Source organism: Bombina bombina, chromosome 6 (genome assembly GCF_027579735.1).
Source record: "Bombina bombina isolate aBomBom1 chromosome 6, aBomBom1.pri, whole genome shotgun sequence".
NCBI classification, from domain to species: Eukaryota; Metazoa; Chordata; class Amphibia; order Anura; family Bombinatoridae; genus Bombina; species Bombina bombina.
The window spans coordinates 1,005,231,574-1,005,252,166 of record NC_069504.1 but is presented as its reverse complement, the minus strand read 5'-3'; the positions used below and the strand labels follow the sequence as shown (position 1 = coordinate 1,005,252,166).

General features: G+C 39.1%; 1 protein-coding gene across 4 annotated transcripts in view; it reads right to left on the bottom strand.

The window, feature by feature from the left end:
• Positions 1 to 20,593, bottom strand: part of LARP1 (La ribonucleoprotein 1, translational regulator) — a 341,591-nt gene that overhangs the window by 139,785 nt on the left and 181,213 nt on the right. For all 4 annotated transcript variants that reach the window (XM_053718702.1, XM_053718703.1, XM_053718704.1 and 1 more), the window contains 4 exons: positions 9,137 to 9,281; positions 8,154 to 8,328; positions 7,096 to 7,268; positions 534 to 920 (listed from right to left, as the gene is read on the bottom strand). In XM_053718702.1, coding sequence (XP_053574677.1) covers positions 534 to 920; positions 7,096 to 7,268; positions 8,154 to 8,328; positions 9,137 to 9,281 — 880 coding nt within the window. The remainder of the gene's footprint in view (positions 1 to 533; positions 921 to 7,095; positions 7,269 to 8,153; positions 8,329 to 9,136; positions 9,282 to 20,593) is intronic.

Below are 20,593 nucleotides of genomic sequence, written 5' to 3'. Positions count from 1 at the left end.
CAGTCGGACAGGTTCTCAGCTTAATTTAATCAGGAAACCTTTTTTTTTTTTATTAAAAAAGGGACAGTCTACTTTTTTTTGTTTAACGTAAGGATAGAGAACACTTTTACTACCAAATCCAAAGCTTTGCACAAAAAATAGTTATTTTTGTATATAAACATACTTTTTAACTGTTAAACCTCTACATCTTTGCCCGTTTCTAAGCCCCTTCAGGCACCTTGATCTCAGTGCATTTTATCAGCTGTTCACAGCCAAACTGTGCTAGTTCATGTGTGCCACATAGATAACATTGTACTCAATCCCATGCAGTTTTTTATGAAGCAGCACTAATTGGCTAAAATGCAGAGATAAAAAGTAATAGCAGTGTTGGTTATGCAAAATTGAGGATTGGGTAATAAAGGGATTATGAATCTTTTTTAAATAAACCTTTTCGGGTAGGCTGTCCCTTTAAATGATGAATAGAAATTTGACAAAACAGGAAATTAATGAAAAAAAAAAAAAAAAAAAAGAGGAAAAATTCAGGAACCACTCACCTTTATCTGAGAATATTCAGGCTCAAACTGCTCTGTCCATAGGTCTTGCTCATAATAAAACAAGCCGTCATTTATTACTTTTGCAAATTCTGAGCTCATTTTGGCTCGGGAGATATGGTTTCCAGTACGATCGCCTCCTGGGTGTTTCCGTAGGGAAGGTGGGGTCTGAGTGACAATGAGAATTTTGTTAACATCCCTGTCATCAATCTCATAGTCCGAGTCCTCATCAGACCAGTCAGTGAAGGTATTCTTCCGGCCATCAATCTGCTCCATTTCCTCATCAAACATGAAGTCTAGTTCCTCTGGCTCATCCTGCTCTTTGGGGGGCTTCTGGGGTGTTGCGGTCGGTGGCACAGTCTGTGAAGGGGACTTAACATCATCCTGTTTCTTGATGAGAAAAAACAGAATTTATGTTTACCTGATAAATTTCTTTCTCCAACGGTGTGTCCGGTCCACGGCGTCATCCTTACTTGTGGGATATTCTCTTCCCCAACAGGAAATGGCAAAGAGCCCAGCAAAGCTGGTCACATGATCCCTCCTAGGCTCCGCCTACCCCAGTCATTCGACCGACGTTAAGGAGGAATATTTGCATAGGAGAAACCATATGGTACCGTGGTGACTGTAGTTAAAGAAAATAAAATATCAGACCTGATTAAAAAAACCAGGGCGGGCCGTGGACCGGACACACCGTTGGAGAAAGAAATTTATCAGGTAAACATAAATTCTGTTTTCTCCAACATAGGTGTGTCCGGTCCACGGCGTCATCCTTACTTGTGGGAACCAATACCAAAGCTTTAGGACACGGATGAAGGGAGGGAGCAAATCAGGTCACCTAAATGGAAGGCACCACGGCTTGCAAAACCTTTCTCCCAAAAATAGCCTCAGAAGAAGCAAAAGTATCAAACTTGTAAAATTTGGTAAAAGTGTGCAGTGAAGACCAAGTCGCTGCCCTACATATCTGATCAACAGAAGCCTCGTTCTTGAAGGCCCATGTGGAAGCCACAGCCCTAGTGGAATGAGCTGTGATTCTTTCGGGAGGCTGCCGTCCGGCAGTCTCGTAAGCCAATCTGATGATGCTTTTAATCCAAAAAGAGAGAGAGGTAGAAGTTGCTTTTTGACCTCTCCTTTTACCTGAATAAACAACAAACAAGGAAGATGTTTGTCTAAAATCCTTTGTAGCATCTAAATAGAATTTTAGAGCGCGAACAACATCCAAATTGTGCAACAAACGTTCCTTCTTTGAAACTGGTTTCGGACACAGAGAAGGTACGATAATCTCCTGGTTAATGTTTTTGTTAGAAACAACTTTTGGAAGAAAACCAGGTTTAGTACGTAAGACCACCTTATCTGCATGGAACACCAGATAAGGAGGAGAACACTGCAGAGCAGATAATTCTGAGACTCTTCTGGCAGAAGAAATCGCAACTAAAAACAAAACTTTCCAAGATAATAACTTAATATCAACGGAATGTAAGGTTTCAAACGGAACCCCCTGAAGAACTGAAAGAACTAAATTGAGACTCCAAGGAGGAGTCAAAGGTTTGTAAACAGGCTTGATTCTAACCAGAGCCTGCACAAAGGCTTGAACATCTGGCACAGCTGCCAGCTTTTTGTGAAGTAATACCGACAAGGCAGAAATCTGTCCCTTCAGGGAACTTGCAGATAATCCTTTTTCCAATCCTTCTTGAAGGAAGGATAGAATCCTAGGAATCTTAACCTTGTCCCAAGGGAATCCTTTAGATTCACACCAACAGATATATTTTTTCCAAATTGTGTGGTAAATCTTTCTAGTCACAGGCTTTCTGGCCTGAACAAGAGTATCGATAACAGAATCTGAGAATCTTCGCTTCGATAAAATCAAGCGTTCAATCTCCAAGCAGTCAGCTGGAGTGAAACCAGATTCGGATGTTCGAACGGACCCTGAACAAGAAGGTCTCGTCTCAAAGGTAGCTTCCAAGGTGGAGCCGATGACATATTCACCAGATCTGCATACCAAGTCCTGCGTGGCCACGCAGGAGCTATCAAGATCACCGACGCCCTCTCCTGCTTGATCCTGGCTATCAGCCTGGGGATGAGAGGAAATGGCGGGAACACATAAGCTAGTTTGAAGGTCCAAGGTGCCACTAGTGCATCCACTAGAGCCGCCTTGGGATCCCTGGATCTGGCCCCGTAGCAAGGAACTTTGAAGTTCTGACGAGAGGCCATCAGATCCATGTCTGGAATGCCCCACAGGTGAGTGACTTGGGCAAAGATTTCCGGATGGAGTTCCCACTCCCCCGGATGCAATGTCTGCCGACTCAGAAAATCCGCTTCCCAATTTTCCACTCCTGGGATGTGGATAGCAGACAGGTGGCAGGAGTGAGACTCCGCCCAAAGAATTATTTTGGTTACTTCTTCCATCGCTAGGGAACTCCTTGTTCCCCCCTGATGGTTGATGTACGCAACAGTCGTCATGTTGTCTGATTGAAACCGTATGAACCTGGTCCTCGCAAGCTGGGGCCAGGCCTGGAGAGCATTGAATATCGCTCTCAGTTCCAGAATATTTATCGGTAGAAGAGATTCTTCCCGAGACCAAAGACCCTGAGCTTTCAGGGATCCCCAGACCGCGCCCCAGCCTATCAGACTGGCGTCGGTCGTGACAATGACCCACTCTGGTCTGTGGAACATCATCCCTTGAGACAGATTGTCCAGGGACAGCCACCAACGGAGTGAGTCTCTGGTCTTCTGATTTACTTGTATCTTCGGAGACAAGTCTGTATAGTCCCCATTCCACTGACTGAGCATGCACAGTTGTAATGGTCTTAGATGAATGCGCGCAAAAGGAACTATGTCCATCGCCGCCACCATCAACCCGATCACTTCCATGCACTGAGCTATGGAAGGAAGAGGAACGGAATGAAGTATCCGACAAGAGTCCAGAAGCTTGTTTTTCTGGCCTCTGTTAGAAAGATCCTCATTTCTAAGGAGTCTATAATTGTTCCCAAGAAGGGAACCCTTGTTGACGGGGATAGAGAACTCTTTTCCACGTTCACTTTCCAGCCGTGAGATCTGAGAAAGGCCAGGACAATGTCCGTGTGAGCCTTTGCTTGAGGAAGGGACGACGCTTGAATCAGAATGTCGTCCAGGTAAGGTACTACTGCAATGCCCCTTGGTCTTAGCACCGCTAGAAGGGACCCTAGTACCTTTGTGAAAATCCTTGGAGCAGTGGCTAATCCGAAAGGAAGCGCCACGAACTGGTAATGTTTGTCCAGGAATGCAAACCTTAGGAACCGATGATGTTCCTTGTGGATAGGAATATGTAGATACGCATCCTTTAAATCCACCGTGGTCATGAATTGACCTTCCTGGATGGAAGGAAGGATAGTTCGGATGGTTTCCATCTTGAACGATGGGACCTTGAAAAAATTTGTTTAAGATCTTGAGATCTAGGATTGGTCTGAACGTTCCCTCTTTTTTGGGAACTATGAACAGATTGGAGTAGAACCCCATCCCCTGTTCTCTTAATGGAACAGGATGAATCACTCCCATTTTTAACAGGTCTTCTACACAATGTAAGAACGCCTGTCTTTTTATGTGGTCTGAAGACAACTGCGACCTGTGGAACCTCCCCCTTGGGGGAAGTCCCTTGAATTCCAGAAGATAACCCTGGGAGACTATTTCTAGCGCCCAAGGATCCAGAACATCTCTTGCCCAAGCCTGAGCGAAGAGAGAGAGTCTGCCCCCCACCAGATCCGGTCCCGGATCGGGGGCCAATATTTCATGCTGTCTTGGTAGCAGTGGCAGGTTTCTTGGCCTGCTTTCCCTTGTTCCAGCCTTGCATTGGTCTCCAAGCTGGCTTGGCCTGAGAAGTATTACCCTCTTGCTTAGAGGACGTAGCACCTTGGGCTGGTCCGTTTTTACGAAAGGGACGAAAATTAGGTCTATTTTTTGCCTTGAAAGGCCGATCCTGAGGAAGGGCGTGGCCCTTACCCCCAGTGATATCAGAGATAATCTCTTTCAAGTCAGGACCAAACAACGTTTTCCCCTTGAAAGGAATGTTTAGTAGCTTGTTCTTGGAAGACGCATCAGCCGACCAAGATTTCAACCAAAGCGCTCTGCGCGCCACAATAGCAAACCCAGAGTTCTTAGCCGCTAACTTAGCCAATTGCAAAGAGGCGTCTAGAGTGAAAGAATTAGCCAATTTGAGAGCATTGATTCTGTCCATAATCTCCTCATAAGGAGGAGAGTCACTATCGAGCACCTTAAGCAGTTCATCAAACCAGAAATATGCGGCAGTAGTGACAGGGACAATGCATGAAATGGGTTGTAGAAGGTAACCCTGCTGAACAAACATCTTTTTAAGCAAACCTTCTAATTTTTTATCCATAGGATCTTTGAAAGCACAACTATCCTCTATGGGAATAGTGGTGCGTTTGTTTAAAGTAGAAACCGCTCCCTCGACCTTGGGGACTGACTACCATAAGTCCTTTCTGGGGTCGACCATAGGAAACAATTTTTTAAATATGGGGGGAGGGACGAAAGGAATACCGGGCCTTTCCCATTCTTTATTAACAATGTCCGCCACCCGCTTGGGTATAGGAAAAGCTTCTGGGAGCCCCGGCACCTCTAGGAACTTGTCCATTTTACATAGTTTCTCTGGGATGACTAAATTTTCACAATCATCCAGAGTGGATAATACCTCCTTAAGCAAAATGCGGAGATGTTCCAATTTAAATTTAAATGTAATCACATCAGATTCAGCCTGCTGAGAAATGTTCCCTAAATCAGTAATTTCTCCCTCAGACAAAACCTCCCTGGCCCCCTCAGATTGGGTTAGGGGCCCTTCAGAGATATTAATATCAGCGTCGTCATGCTCTTCAGTAACTAAAACAGAGCAGCCACGCTTACGCTGACAAGGGTTCATTTTGGCTAAAATGTTTTTGACAGAATTATCCATTACAGCCGTTAATTGTTGCATAGTAAGGAGTATTGGCGCGCTAGATGTACTAGGGGCCTCCTGAGTGGGCAAGACTCGTGTAGACGAAGGAGGGAATGATGCAGTACCATGCTTACTCCCCTCACTTGAGGAATCATCATGGGCATCATTGTCATTATCACATAAATCACATTTATTTAAATGAATAGGAATTCTGGCTTCCCCACATTCAGAACACAGTCTATCTGGTAGTTCAGACATGTTAAACAGGCATAAACTTGAACAGAAAGTACAAAAAACGTTTTAAAATAAAACCGTTACTGTCACTTTAAATTTTAAACTGAACACACTTTATTACTGCAATTGCGAAAAAACATGAAGGAATTGTTCAAAATTCACCAAATTTTCACCACAGCGTCTTAAAGCTTTGAAAATATTGCACACCAATTTTGGAAGCTTTAACCCTTAAAATAACGGAACCGGAGCCGTTTTAAGCTTTAAACCCCTTTACAGTCCCTGGTATCTGCTTTGCTGAGACCCAACCAAACCCAAAGGGGAATACGATACCAAATGACGCCTTCAGAAGTCTTTTATAAGTATCAGAGCTCCTCTCACATGCGACTGCATGCCATGCCTCTCAAAAACAAGTGCGCAACACCGGCGCGAAAATGAGACTCTGCCTATGCTTTGGGAAAGCCCCTAAAGAATAAGGTGTCTAAAACAGTGCCTGCCGATATTATTATATCAAAATACCCATAAAAAATGATTCCTCAAGGCTAAATATGTGTTAATAATCAATCGATTTAGCCCAGAAAAAGTCTACAGTTTAAATAAGCCCTTGTGAAGCCCTTATTTACAATCGTAATAAACATGGCTTACCGGATCCCATAGGGAAAATGACAGCTTCCAGCATTACATCGTCTTGTTAGAATGTGTCATACCTCAAGCAGTAAGAGACTGCACACTGTTCCCCCAACTGAAGTTAATTGCTCTCAACAGTCCTGTGTGGAACAGCCATGGATTTTAGTTACGGTTGCTAAAATCATTTTCCTCATACAAACAGAATTCTTCATCTCTTTTCTGTTTCTGAGTAAATAGTACGTACCAGCACTATTTGAAAATAACAAACTCTTGATTGAATAATGAAAAACTACAGTTAAACACTAAAAAACTCTAAGCCATCTCCGTGGAGATGTTGCCTGTACAACGGCAAAGAGAATGACTGGGGTAGGCGGAGCCTAGGAGGGATCATGTGACCAGCTTTGCTGGGCTCTTTGCCATTTCCTGTTGGGGAAGAGAATATCCCACAAGTAAGGATGACGCCGTGGACCGGACACACCTATGTTGGAGAAAGGGAGGCGTTAGAAAAGCCACACAATAGTTTGGTAGGATTTATAAAATGTTAAAATGTATTGCTTTGAATGCAATCTATACCATTACTTCCTCACTGAGGTCTATTTTAGAAGGCTGAAAAACACTCAAACCTACCATCATCTCAAAAGTTAGGATGGTCGATTATAGTGTTCTGCGTATATTTAATGTATAAACTATGTAATCCACGCACTGCAAATATTACATAATATTCTATCTTTATGTATCGATTACATATTGTTAATATAGCTGCCCACATTCTAAACAGGTCATTACTTTGGTTCTTGCTGGAGAGGGTCGCGGCCTTTTCTTGACCTCTATCCATGCTTCAGAGTCCAAATCAGGCAAACTAGCAGACAACCCCTTGGGCATGGTCTTCAGGTTACTGACTTCATCTTTTTTTGACGGCAAGGGAGGGCTGGAAGAACGGGGAGAACCTGGAGCCGATTCTTTCAGAAGAGAGAGTTAATCACTTTTTTGTTATACATATTGCTCAATGTAATGTTAAGTAGTATACACTTCTGCACGATTACAGAGGCAAAATTACAGGATTGTAAAGAACAGCGGTTATAAAAAGGTATGCCAGTATACAAATATGAATTACCGGTAAATTGGTGATGTCCCACCCCAGAGGCAGAACTTTGTCACTTTCTGCATTGAGATTTTTTTTTTAGTGAATGTTTAAACAAAATTCAATTTTAAATTAGGCAATTACACTAAAGCAACAGCTCAACTGAAATGTGTCCATTAACTGGAGAATAAAGCAATTTTTCAAGTTTAGTAATATATTGTAGCTGTTGAAAAATACATCGCAAATTAGCTGCTGAGAAAAAAATAAAATAAGTTTCTAAAATGTCTCTTGAAAAAAATGTATTTCCTTTGCACTTGGTCTAACATCACATAATAACAATGGTGCATTGCTTACAAGAAATTTAAAATTTATGAGTCACAGCTTTGCAGCCCGGGAAAGGCCAGGAGGTGGGATTGAAAAAATTCCTGAAAGCAAGTTATCCTTCAATCTGCTGTTTCTTATTGGACTGATCTCTTCAATCAACATTTTGCTCTGGCTGCACTGCGTTAAGGAAAATTTACACAGTGCAGCCAGAGCACAGCCCTGTTTGAAAAGAAAAGGCTGCAACAGCACTGCAAAGCAAAAGTGATAAGAGTTCCATATTGCATATGCCCCATTCTTTCTGCAATGACATTTCAGATCAAAGCATGTTCAGCCTTGGGGTGCATCATTAGCTGCCACATAAATTTAAGTCATCCTATATAATGTAATAAAAATCATCTTCTGAAACATAAGTCCCACTAACCAATGTCGCATATCTTACCAGTTTCTTTCTGAAATCCTTGTCTTGGTACAAACTCAGGACAATTAATAAGTTGAGAAAAATCAGTTTGAGCGGCATCTGAAAGAGATGGACCTGGTAGTGGCCAAACATCAGGCTGTTCCTTCCGCCTGATCTTCTCATCAATGATTTCCACCACTTTGCTATCTTTTAGTGCCTGTAGAAACAAAAAATAAATCAGACAAATAATTTAACAAATAGAGTCCATGCACCCAGAGACAATGTGGAGTTCATTAACAGTAGCAGTTTAGAGCAGTGGTGTCAAACTCATTTTAGTCGCGGGCCATTTTCCATACAAGTACAACTCACGTGGGCCGCACACTACCTACATATCTTGTCATTGCTAAACAGTACAGTGGCATTTGCTATAACTGTATACATTTCAAAAGATTGTGTTCTGTAACTCCTAATTAACTTACTCTGGCTTGAGGAAATGTGCTCTAATGCTTTTAAGAAGGTGAGACACACGCTCCACCTGCGACCCACAGTTTATAATAGTGCGACCCTGTTGTACATAATATAAAATGAATACATAGAAATATATATAAAGTATGTAATTTTAGTTAAAGAGAAAATGATGGAAAGGAATGGACAGAAATGATGTGGGAAATCAGTGCTACCATAGTAATGAACTGCATGTGTTAAAGAAATCATTATGCACTTATCTGTCTTTTTCTTTTTAATAACGTATGTTTTAATGTATGTGCATCCCTAATAGTAAGCGCACTCGCTCTTTAAGTAATAAGCATATTATAATTAATATTTTTCATGGAGGTGGCGTGGGCCGCACAAAATTAGGTTGAGGGCCGCATGAGGCCCGCGGGCCGCAAGTTTAACACCCCTGGTTTAGAGTGATGGAAACATCAATATTTGCACTCATTTCAAATTAATTTGCACCCTATTAAAGCCAGAATTACACTCATGACCTCAAATTATCGAATACCTCTATGCAATTTCCCACTCACCTTAACAATTAGTCCAACATCTGTTGTAAGAGCTTGGACTCTATGAAAACTGGCAATAAGGCTAATGGGTAGGAAACCACCTGAATCCATCTTCTTGCGCAGAAAAAAGTCCCTCTGCAGATTGTCTACACTAAAGTAGTATTCTCTGCACAAAAACAAAACAAAAATGAGTATATAGTAGAGCTTCAGCTGCAACAAAAAAATGGTAAACATTAATTTTAATGTCGTAGCAAAAGGAATATTTATACAGTTCCAGTGCAACAAAATATCAATCTGTAATTTTAAAAACAAGCCGTTTTAATTATTGAGATCTGTTACGTTTAGTTAAGGCATTTCTATAGTGCAAGTGTGAAAAAACAACACTATTATCCTCTTGTGTACCATGCTTCACATTACCATCTGCCCAACCAGCTCCTCAGAGTTTTTTTGTTCCTTTGCCCAAGAAGGGTGCTACAGCAAGTCAGAACCCATACTACTCACTACTATTGAAAGGCCCTTAAAACTATCTTTAAAACAAACTACTCAGCAGATAACAGTTTAGTGTCTCTTTAAAAGAAGGAGATTCATTCCCAGTAGATTAATACTAAGCCACCATGCAAGAGGCTGAAACTACAAACAATTTGTTCTACACAATGTCCACTTCCACCTCCCTCCATATTTAAAAGGACAGTAAAAGCTATGCAAATAAATGTTCTAGAAGAGTTTAAAACTAATGTTAGCAAACTTTTGCATTGCTTTGCACTTTAAGGACGTACCTAGTGAAAGGTATATTGATTTTGCTGTGGCCAATTATGGACAGACAAACTCCTATACGATCAAGTAAACACTGTCAAGTGGTCTGATACTGCAGGATGCATTCCAAACATTGTGGGGATGCAATACAGAAATTTTTACGACAAATTACACGAAAAAAAGGAAAACCAAACAAAAATATGTTCCAAAACACTTGGAGACCAATCCCTGGGATGTAAACATGGTTGCCGAGGTATGGATATAGATTGGTCTAACTAGATTAAAGGGCCTGTCAATGTTATTAATGTTACATAATTCTGCCTTTAAAAAAGGAGGTAATATTTATACTATTTTATAACCCTCCAAAACATTATTTTCCTTCCTTGCCATCCTCTTCAGTTTATTCAAAAGCTTGTCACTGCCGTGCTGTCTAATCACAGCACGCTTGATTGTGCGGTTGTTGTAGCGCATTCCCATGCTGGGTAAAACAACAGCTTTTGGAAAAAAAAATGAGGGCCTAAAGAGGACAGCGAGTGTATGCATCCCTGAAAAGGAGCGTTTGAAATTTTGAAAACAAGGTTATAGGTTAGAGTTTCACAAGATAAAGGCCATTCTGGAGAAGGACTGTGACTAATTCCCAATAGGTGAAAAAAATGCTACTGCTCCTACTCCAAATACATCCCTCCAACAAACACTACACTCTAAGGGAAAAACATAATTTATGCAAGAACTTACCTGATAAATTCATTTCTTTCATATTAGCAAGAGTCCATGAGCTAGTGACGTATGGGATATACATTCCTACCAGGAGGGGCAAAGTTTCCCAAACCTTAAAATGCCTATAAATACACCCCTCACCACACCCACAATTCAGTTTAACGAATAGCCAAGAAGTGGGGTGATAAGAAAGGAGCGAAAGCATAAAAAAAATAAGGAATTGGAATAATTGTGCTTTATACAAAAAAATCATAACCACCACAAAAAGGGTGGGCCTCATGGACTCTTGCTAATATGAAAGAAATGAATTTATCAGGTAAGTTCTTACATAAATTATGTTTTCTTTCATGTAATTAGCAAGAGTCCATGAGCTAGTGACGTATGGGATAATAAATACCCAAGATGTGGAACTTCCACGCAAGAGTCACTAGAGAGGGAGCGATAAAATAAAGACAGCCAATTCCGCTGAAAAATTAATCCACTACCCAAGTTTCAATTTTTATAATGAAAAAAAAAAAAAACTGAAATTATAAGCAGAAGAATCAAACTGAGACAGCTGCCTGAAGTACCATTCTACCAAAACTGCTTCTAAAGAAGAGAAAACATCAAAATGGTAGAACATAGTAAAAGTATGCAAAGAAGACCAAGTCATTGCTTTGCAAATCTGATCAACAGAAGCTTCATTCTTAAAAAGCCCAGGAAGTAGAAACTTACCTAGTAGAATGAGCCGTAATCCTCCGAGGCGGGAATCCACCCGACTCCAAATAAGCATGATGAATCAAAAGTTTAAGCAAGATGCCAAATAAATGGCAGAAGCTTTTGCCCTTCCTAAAACCAGAAAAGATAAAAAATAGACTAGAAGTCTATCTGAAATCTGAATAGCTTCAACATAGAATTTCAAAAACGCTTACCATATCCAAAGAAAGTAAGAATCTCACCAAAGAAGTCTTAGGAAAACAATAATTCCTCCCTAATGTTTGTTAGAATTTACAACTTTAGGTAAGAATTGAAATGAGGACAGCAAAAACCACCTTATCCTGATGAAAAAAAAAATCAGAAAAAACATAATTTATGTAAGAACTTACCTGATAAATTCATTTCTTTCATATTAACAAGAGTCCATGAGCTAGTGACGTATGGGATATACATTCCTACCAGGAGGGGCAAAGTTTCCCAAACCTTAAAATGCCTATAAATACACCCCTCACCACACCCACAAATCAGTTTAACGAATAGCCAAGAAGTGGGGTGATAAGAAAAAAAGTGCGAAGCATATAAAATAAGGAATTGGAATAATTGTGCTTTATACAAAAAAATCATAACCACCCCAAAAAAAGGGTGGGCCTCATGGACTCTTGTTAATATGAAAGAAATGAATTTATCAGGTAAGTTCTTACATAAATTATGTTTTCTTTCATGTAATTAACAAGAGTCCATGAGCTAGTGACGTATGGGATAATGACTACCCAAGATGTGGATCTTTCCACACAAGAGTCACTAGAGAGGGAGGGATAAAATAAAGACAGCCAATTCCTGCTGAAAATAATCCACACCCAAAATAAAGTTTAATGAAAAACCTAAGCAGAAGATTCAAACTGAAACTGCTGCCTGAAGAACTTTTCTACCAAAAATTGCTTCAGAAGAAGAAAATACATCAAAATGGTAGAATTTAGTAAAAGTATGCAAAGAGGACCAAGTTGCTGCTTTGCAGATCTGGTCAACCGAAGCTTCATTCCTAAACGCCCAGGAAGTAGATACTGACCTAGTAGAATGAGCTGTAATTCTCTGAGGCGGAATTTTACCCGACTCAACATAGGCAAGATGAAATAAAGATTTCAACCAAGATGCCAAAGAAATGGCAGAAGCTTTCTGGCCTTTCCTAGAACCGGAAAAGATAACAAATAGACTAGAAGTCTTACAGAAAGATTTCGTAGCTTCAACATAATATTTCAAAGCTCTAACAACATCCAAAGAATGCAACGATTTTCTCCTTAGAATTCTTAGGATTAGGACATAATGAAGGAACCACAATTTCTCTACTAATGTTGTTGGAATTCACAACTTTAGGTAAAAATTCAAAAGAAGTTCGCAACACCGCCTTATCCTGATGAAAAATCAGAAAAGGAGACTCACACGAAAGAGCAGATAATTCAGAAACTCTTCTAGCAGAAGAGATGGCCAAAAGGAACAAAAACTTTCCAAGAAAGTAATTTAATGTCCAATGAATGCATAGGTTCAAACGGAGGAGCTTGAAGATCTCCCAGAACCAAATTCAAACTCCAAGGAGGAGAAATTGACTTAATGACAGGTTTTATACGAACCAAAGCTTGTACAAAACAATGAATATCAGGAAGAATAGCAATCTTACTGTGAAAAAGAACAGAAAGAGCAGAGATTTGTCCTTTCAAAGAACTTGCGGACAAACCCTTATCCAAACCATCCTGAAGAAATTGTAAAATTCTCGGTATTCTAAAAGAATGCCAAGAAAAATGATGAGAAAGACACCAAGAAATATAAGTCTTCCAGACTCTATAATATATCTCTCTGGATATAGATGTACGAGCCTGTAACATAGTATTAATCACAGAGTCAGAGAAACCTCTTTGACCAAGAATCAAGCGTTCAATCTCCATACCTTTAAATTTAAGGATTTCAGATCCTGATGGAAAAAAAGGACCTTGAGACAAAAGGTCTGGTCTTAACGGAAGAGTCCACGGTTGGCAAGAGGCCATCCGGACAAGATCCGCATACCAAAACCTGTGAGGCCATGCCGGAGCTACCAGCAGAACAAACGAGCATTCCTTCAGAATCTTGGAGATTACTCTTGGAAGAAGAACTAGAGGCGGAAAGATATAGGCAGGATGATACTTCCAAGGAAGTGAAAATGCATCCACTGCCTCCGCCTGAGGATCCCGGGATCTGGACAGATACCTGGGAAGTTTCTTGTTTAGATGAGAAGCCATCAGAACTATTTCTGGAAGTTCCCACATTTGAACAATCTGAAGAAATACCTCTGGGTGAAGAGACCATTCGCCCGTATGCAACGTTTGGCGACTGAGATAATCCGCTTTCCAATTGTCCATACCTGGGATATAAACCGCAGAGATTAGACAGGAGCTGGATTCCGCCCAAACCAAAATTCGAGATACTTCTTTCATAGCCAGAGGACTGTGAGTCCCTCCTTGATGATTGATGTATGCCACAGCTGTGACAATGTCTTATCTGAAAACAATGAACAACTCTCTCTTCAGAAGAGGCCAAGACTGAAGAGCTCTGAAAATTGCACGGGGTTCCAAAATATTGATCGGAAATCTCACCTCCTGAGATTCCCAAACCCCTTGTGCCGTCAGATACCCCCACACAGCTCCCCAACCTGTAAGACTCGTATCTGTTGAGATTATAGTCCAGGTCGGAAGAACAAAGAAGCCCCCTGAACTAAACGATGGTGATCTGTCCACCATGTCAGAGAGTGTCGTAAAATCGGTTTAAAGATATTAATTGAGTTATCTTTGAGTAATCCCTGCACCATTGGTTCAGCATACAGAGCTGAAGAGGTCGCATGTGAAAACGAGCAAAGGAGATCGCATCTGATGCGGCAGTCCTAAGATCCAACATTTCCATGCATAAGGCTACCAAAGGGAATGATTGTGACTGAAGGTTTTGACAAGCTGATATCAATGTTAAACTTCTCTTGTCTGACAAGGACAGAGTCATAGACACTGAATTTATCTAGAAACCTAAAAAGGTTACCCTTGTCTGAGGAATCAATAAACTGATTGGTAAATTGATCCTCCAACCATGAACTTGAAGAAACAACACAAGTCGATTCGTATGAGATTCTTCGAAAATGAGAAGACTGAGCAAGTACCAAGATATCGTCCAAATAAGGAAATACCAAAACCCTATTCTCTGATTACAGAAAGAAGGGCACCGAGAACCTTTGAAAAAAGTTCTTGGAACTGAGGCTAGACCAAATAGTAGAGCCACAAAACTGGTAATGCTTGTCTAAAAAGAGAATCTCAGACACTAAAAGTGATCTGGATGAATCGGAATATGCAGATACACATTCTGTAAATCTATTATAGACATATAATGCCCTTGCTAAACAAAAGGCAGGATAGACCTACAGAAACCATCTTGAATGTTGGTATCCTAACATAACGATTCAATAATGATAGATCCATAACTGGTCTGAAGGAATTGACCTTCTTTGGTACAATGAAGAGATAAAATAAAACCCCAGCCCCTGTTCCAGAACTGGAACTGGCATAAATACTCCAGCCAACTCTAGATCTGAAACACATTTCAGAAATGCTGAGCCTTGCTGTGTCAATTGGGACACGGGAAAGAAAAGAATCTCTTAGCAGGAGGCCTTAACTTGAAGCCAATTCTGTACCTTCCTGAAACAATGTTTCTGAAACCAGAGATTAAGAACGGAATTGATCCAAATTTCTTTGAAGAAAACGTAATCTGCCCCATACCAGCTGAGCTGGAATAAGGGCCGCACCTTCATAGGTACTTAAGAGCTGGCTATAGGATTCTATAAGGCTTGGATATATTCCAAACTGGAAATAGTTTCCAAACTGATACCGCTCCTGAAGATGAAGGATCAGGCTTTTGTTCCTTGTTGTGAGGAAAGGAACGAAATGATTATTTACCCTGGAAAGAAAGGGAAAGCAAAGTGACTTAGAAGACATGTCAGCATTCCAAGTTTAAACCATAAAGCTTTTCTAGCTAAAATAGCTAGAGACATATACCTGACATCAACTCTAATGATATCAAAAGATGGTATCACCAATAAAATTATTAGCATGTTATAGAATAATAATAATGCTATAAAATTATGATCTGTTACTTGTTGCGCTAAAGCATCTAACCAAAAAGTTGAAGCTGCAGCAACATCCGCTAAAAATATAGCAGGTCTAAGAAGATTACCTGAACATAAGTAAGCTTTTCTTAGAAAGGATTCAATTTTCCTATCTAAAGGATCCTTAAATGAAGTACTATCTGCCATAGGAATAGTAGTACATTAGCAGGAGTAGAGACAGCCCCATAACCTTAGGGATTTTTGTCCCAACAAACTCTAATCTGTCAGATGGCACAGGATATAATTTGCTTAAACGTCTAGAAGGAGTAAATAAATTACCCAAATTATTCCATTCCCTGGAAATTACTTCAGAAATAGCATCAGGGAGATAAAACACTTCTGGAATAACTACAGGAGATCTAAAAACCTTATTTAAACGTTTACATTTAGTATCAAGAGGACCAGTATCCTCTATTTCTAATGCAAATAACACTTCTTTAAGTAAAGAACGAATAAATTCCATCTTGAACAAATACAAAGATTTATCAGCATCAACCTCTGAGACAGAAACCTCTGAACCAGAAGAACCATTATCAGTATCAGAATGATGATGTTCATTTAAAAATTCATCTGAAAAAAAGAGAAGTTTTAAAAGACTTTTATGTATACTAGAAGGAGAAATAACAGACATAGCCTTCTTAATGGATTTAAAAAAAAATAAAATCTCTTATGTTATCAGGAACACTCTGAAAATTAGATGTTGACGGACAGCAACAGGTAATATAACAGTACTAAAGGAAATTTTATCTGCATTAATAAGTTTGACATGACATGCAATACAAATAACAGCTGGAGAAACAGATACCAAAAGTTTATAGCAGACTTAGCTTGGTAGCTCCAGCACTGTGCAGTGATTTTCCTGTAGTAACTTCTGACTCAGTTGCAACGTGGAACATCTTGCAATATGTAAAAGAAAAAAACAACATATAAAGCAAAATTGATCAAATTCCTTAAATGACAGTTTCAGGAATGGGAAAAAAATGCCAGTGAACAAGCTTCTAGCAACCAGAAGCAATAAATAATGAGACTTAAATAATGTGGAGACAAAAATGACGCCCATATTTTTTAGCGCCAAAAAAGACGCCCACATTATTTGGCGCCTAAATGCTTTTGGCGCCAAAAATGACGCCACATCCGGAACGCCGACATCTTTGACGCAAAATAACGTCAAAAAATGACGCAACTTCCGGCGACACGTATGACGCCGGAAACGGAAAATAATTTTTGCGCCAAAAAAAGTCCGCGCCAAGAATGACGCAATAAAATGAAGCATTTTCAGCCCCCGCGAGCCTAACAGCCCACAGGGAAAAAAGTCAAATTTTTGAGGTAAGAAAAAAATATGATAATTCAATGCATAATCCCAAATATGAAACTGACTGTCTGGAAATAAGGAAAGTTGAACATTCTGAGTCAAGGCAAATAAATGTTTGAATACATATATTTAGAACTTTATAAATAAAGTGCCCAACCATAGCTTAGAGTGTCACAGAAAATAAGACTTACTTACCCCAGGACACTCATCTACATGTTTGTAGAAAGCCAAACCAGTACTGAAACGAGAATCAGTAGAGGAAATGGTAAATATAAGAGTATATCGTCGATCTGAAAAGGGAGGTAAGAGATGAATCTCTACGACCGATAACAGAGAACCTTATGAAATAGACCCCGTAGAAGGAGATCACTGCATTCAATAGGCAATACTCTCTTCACATCCCTCTGACATTCACTGCACGCTGAGAGGAAAACCGGGCTCCAACTTGCTGCGGAGCGCATATCAACGTAGAATCTAGCACAAACTTACTTCACCACCTCCCTTGGAGGCAAAGTTTGTAAAAACTGATTTGTGGGTGTGGTGAGGGGTGTATTTATAGGCATTTTAAGGTTTGGGAAACTTTGCCCCTCCTGGTAGGAATGTATATCCCATACGTCACTAGCTCATGGACTCTTGTTAATTACATGAAAGAAAAAGAGATTCACAAGAAAGAACAGATAATTCAAAAACTGTTCTAACTGAAGAGATGTCCAAAAAGAACAATACTTTCCATAATGTCCAGAGCAAGCATATGCTCAAATAGAAGAGCCTGAAAACCCTTCAGAACCCAATTAAGACTCCAAGGAGGAGAAATTGGCTTAATGACAGGTTTGATACGAAAGCAAAACCTGAACAAAATGATGAATATCAGGAAGTAACACTGCCTTATCCTGATGAAAAATCAGAAAAGGATATTCACAAAAAAGAGCAGATAACTCAAAAACTCTTCTAGCAGAAGAAATGACCAAAAGGAACAATACTTTTCCAAGAAAGTAATTTAATGTTCAGAAAATGTATAGTTTCAAACGGAGGAGCCTGTAAAGCCCTCAGCACCAAATTGAGACTCCAAAGAGGAGAGATTGAATTAATGACAGGCTTGATACGGACCAAAGCCTGTACAAAACAATGAATATCAGGAAGGTTATAGGTTAGAGTTTCACAAGATAAAGGCCATTCTGGAGAAGGACTGTGACTAATTCCCAATAGGTGAAAAAAATGCTACTGCTCCTACTCCAAATACATCCCTCCAACAAACACTACACTCTAAGGGAAAAACATAATTTATGCAAGAACTTACCTGATAAATTCATTTCTTTCATATTAGCAAGAGTCCATGAGCTAGTGACGTATGGGATATACATTCCTACCACACAGAATTTAGATAGGAGCTGGATTTAGCCCAAGCTAATATCCGAGACACTTCTGTCACAGCCTAAGGACTGATAGTCCTACCCTGATGATTGACATACACCATAGTTGTGATATTGTCTGAAAAACAATAAACGTCTCTTCTTTAAAAAGAAACTAACTGAAAAACTCTGAGAAAGCACAGAGTTCTAAAATATCAAATGGTAATCTCGCCTCCTGAGATTTCCAAACCCCTTGTGCTGACAGAGATCCTCAGACAGCCTCCCAACCAAAAAGACTCACATCTGTAGAGATCATGGTCCAGGTTGAAAGAAACGAAGAGACCTGTAGAACTAAATGATGGTGATCTTAACCACCAAATCAAGAGAGATAAATATTAGGATTCGAAGATTTAAAATGCGAAATCCTAGAATCCCTGCACCATAATTCAGCATAAAAGACTGGAAAGGTTCTTTCTATTGAAAATGAGCAAAGGGAATTGAATCCAATGCTGTGGCCATAAGACCTAAAACTTCTATGCATATATAGCAACTGAAGGAAATAATAGAGACTAAAGGTACCGACAGACAGAACACAATAAAATTGTCCATTGTCTGATAGAGACAAAGACAGTGACACAAACTATCTGGAAACCTAAAAAAGGAGACCCTTGTGTGAGGAATCAAGAGCTTTTGAAAAAAAGATCCTCTAACTATGTCCTGGAAGAACAAAGTGAATCATATGAGATTCTGCATCCTCAGAAAATAATCTGAATGAAAACAGAAAAATGAAAATATGCATTTATTGTATCTAATGAAAACAAATAATGCTATCACTGACCAAAAAAAGGCAGAATAGTTTGAATAAAACTCCAAAACCCAGTTCCTAAAAATGGGACTGGAAGAAATACCCCAGAAGATTCCAGGTCTGAGCAGCGCTTGAACTCCATGGGTGATCAGCCATGCTTCAACAGTACCCAAAATATATAGGACCGAAACACACTTAAAGTGTTAGCCTTACTGGAATAAAATCAAAGAAATTTGGACCGAATAGAACCAAATAAATTTCAAAAAAGTCTTAACCTGCCCCTTGCCAGCCAAGCTGGAATACGGCACGTACATCGCAATTTTAGGGAGCTGATTTCGAACTGAAAAATTTCCAATTAAAAACATGTTACTTGGGAAAGAATTCAGGAATTCGTTCCTTAATAAGAACAACCAAACTAGAATAAGCTTAAAGTTTAAGTCTTAGAACACAATCTTGAAGCCCAGAGTAACAGTTAAGAATTGAATCCAATTATAAAACAAATAATTGATTATCTTAGAACAAAAGAAATATGGATTTTTAGAAATCACAAAATTCTTCTAGCTAAAACAGCTAAAGACATAGATTAAACCTCATTTGCAAAAATATTCAATAAAATGAAGACACAAATGAAATTATTAGCATGATAGTCCAGTTAAAGGACCAGTCAATACAGAGGACTTGCATAATCAATAAATGCAAAACAACAAGACAAATGCAACAGCACCTAGTCTAGTAAGTTTAGTCTAGTGCTAAAATAAATCATAATCTGATACTTGATCTTAAAGTAAACAGAAAAAATGAAGCAATTGCAACATCCAAATAAATCACAGGTCCAAGAAAAGTACCTGAAACTAAATAATTTTCCATAAATAAGATACAACCATCTAAAGGAAAATAAATACTATTTTGCTATAGAAACAATAGCATAATTAGTAGGAGTAGAGATAGCCCCCAATAAATTGGAGAACCCTCCAAATTGAATTTAACTGCCGGCAAAGAATAAAGTTTAAAAACCTTTGAAGAAGGAATGAAAGAAAATTCTCAGCCTATTCCATTCCCTAGTATGAGGAATTGGAAAAAAAACCTCTGAAAACACAGAAGAATAAATAAGCAGAAATAGTGTTAGCTAGTCTTGAAAAAGAACTAGTTACCTTAATATCCAAAATAATCAACACCTTTTCAACAAAGAACAAATGTACTTTAATAAAAAAATAAAAAAGTAGATTTGTTAGTGTCAATATCTGATGAAGAAAATTCTGAATGAGAAAAAACATCAGAGAAGGATAAATCAGTATGTTGTTGGTCATTTGAAACTTCAATAATTAAAAAAGAAGTTTGAAAAAGACCTCAAAATTTTATTAGAAGGCACGATGTCAGACAAAGCCTTTAAAATCGAATCAGAAAAATATCTCTTATAAATCTTCTAAATATTTCTTGTACATAAGATGTAAAAAGAATGGCAATATATAAAGCATACATACTAAAGGATTCTGCATGTAAAAGTTTATCATGATAACTTATTACAAACCATAGCTAAAGATAAACATTCATAACATTAAAAATAAATGAACTTAGCTTTGGTAGGACTGAAATCAGTCAACAGGAATCCTCTTAGATTGTTTTGAAACAGGAACAGTGAAATCTTGCAATATGTAATAGAAAAAAACAATATTTA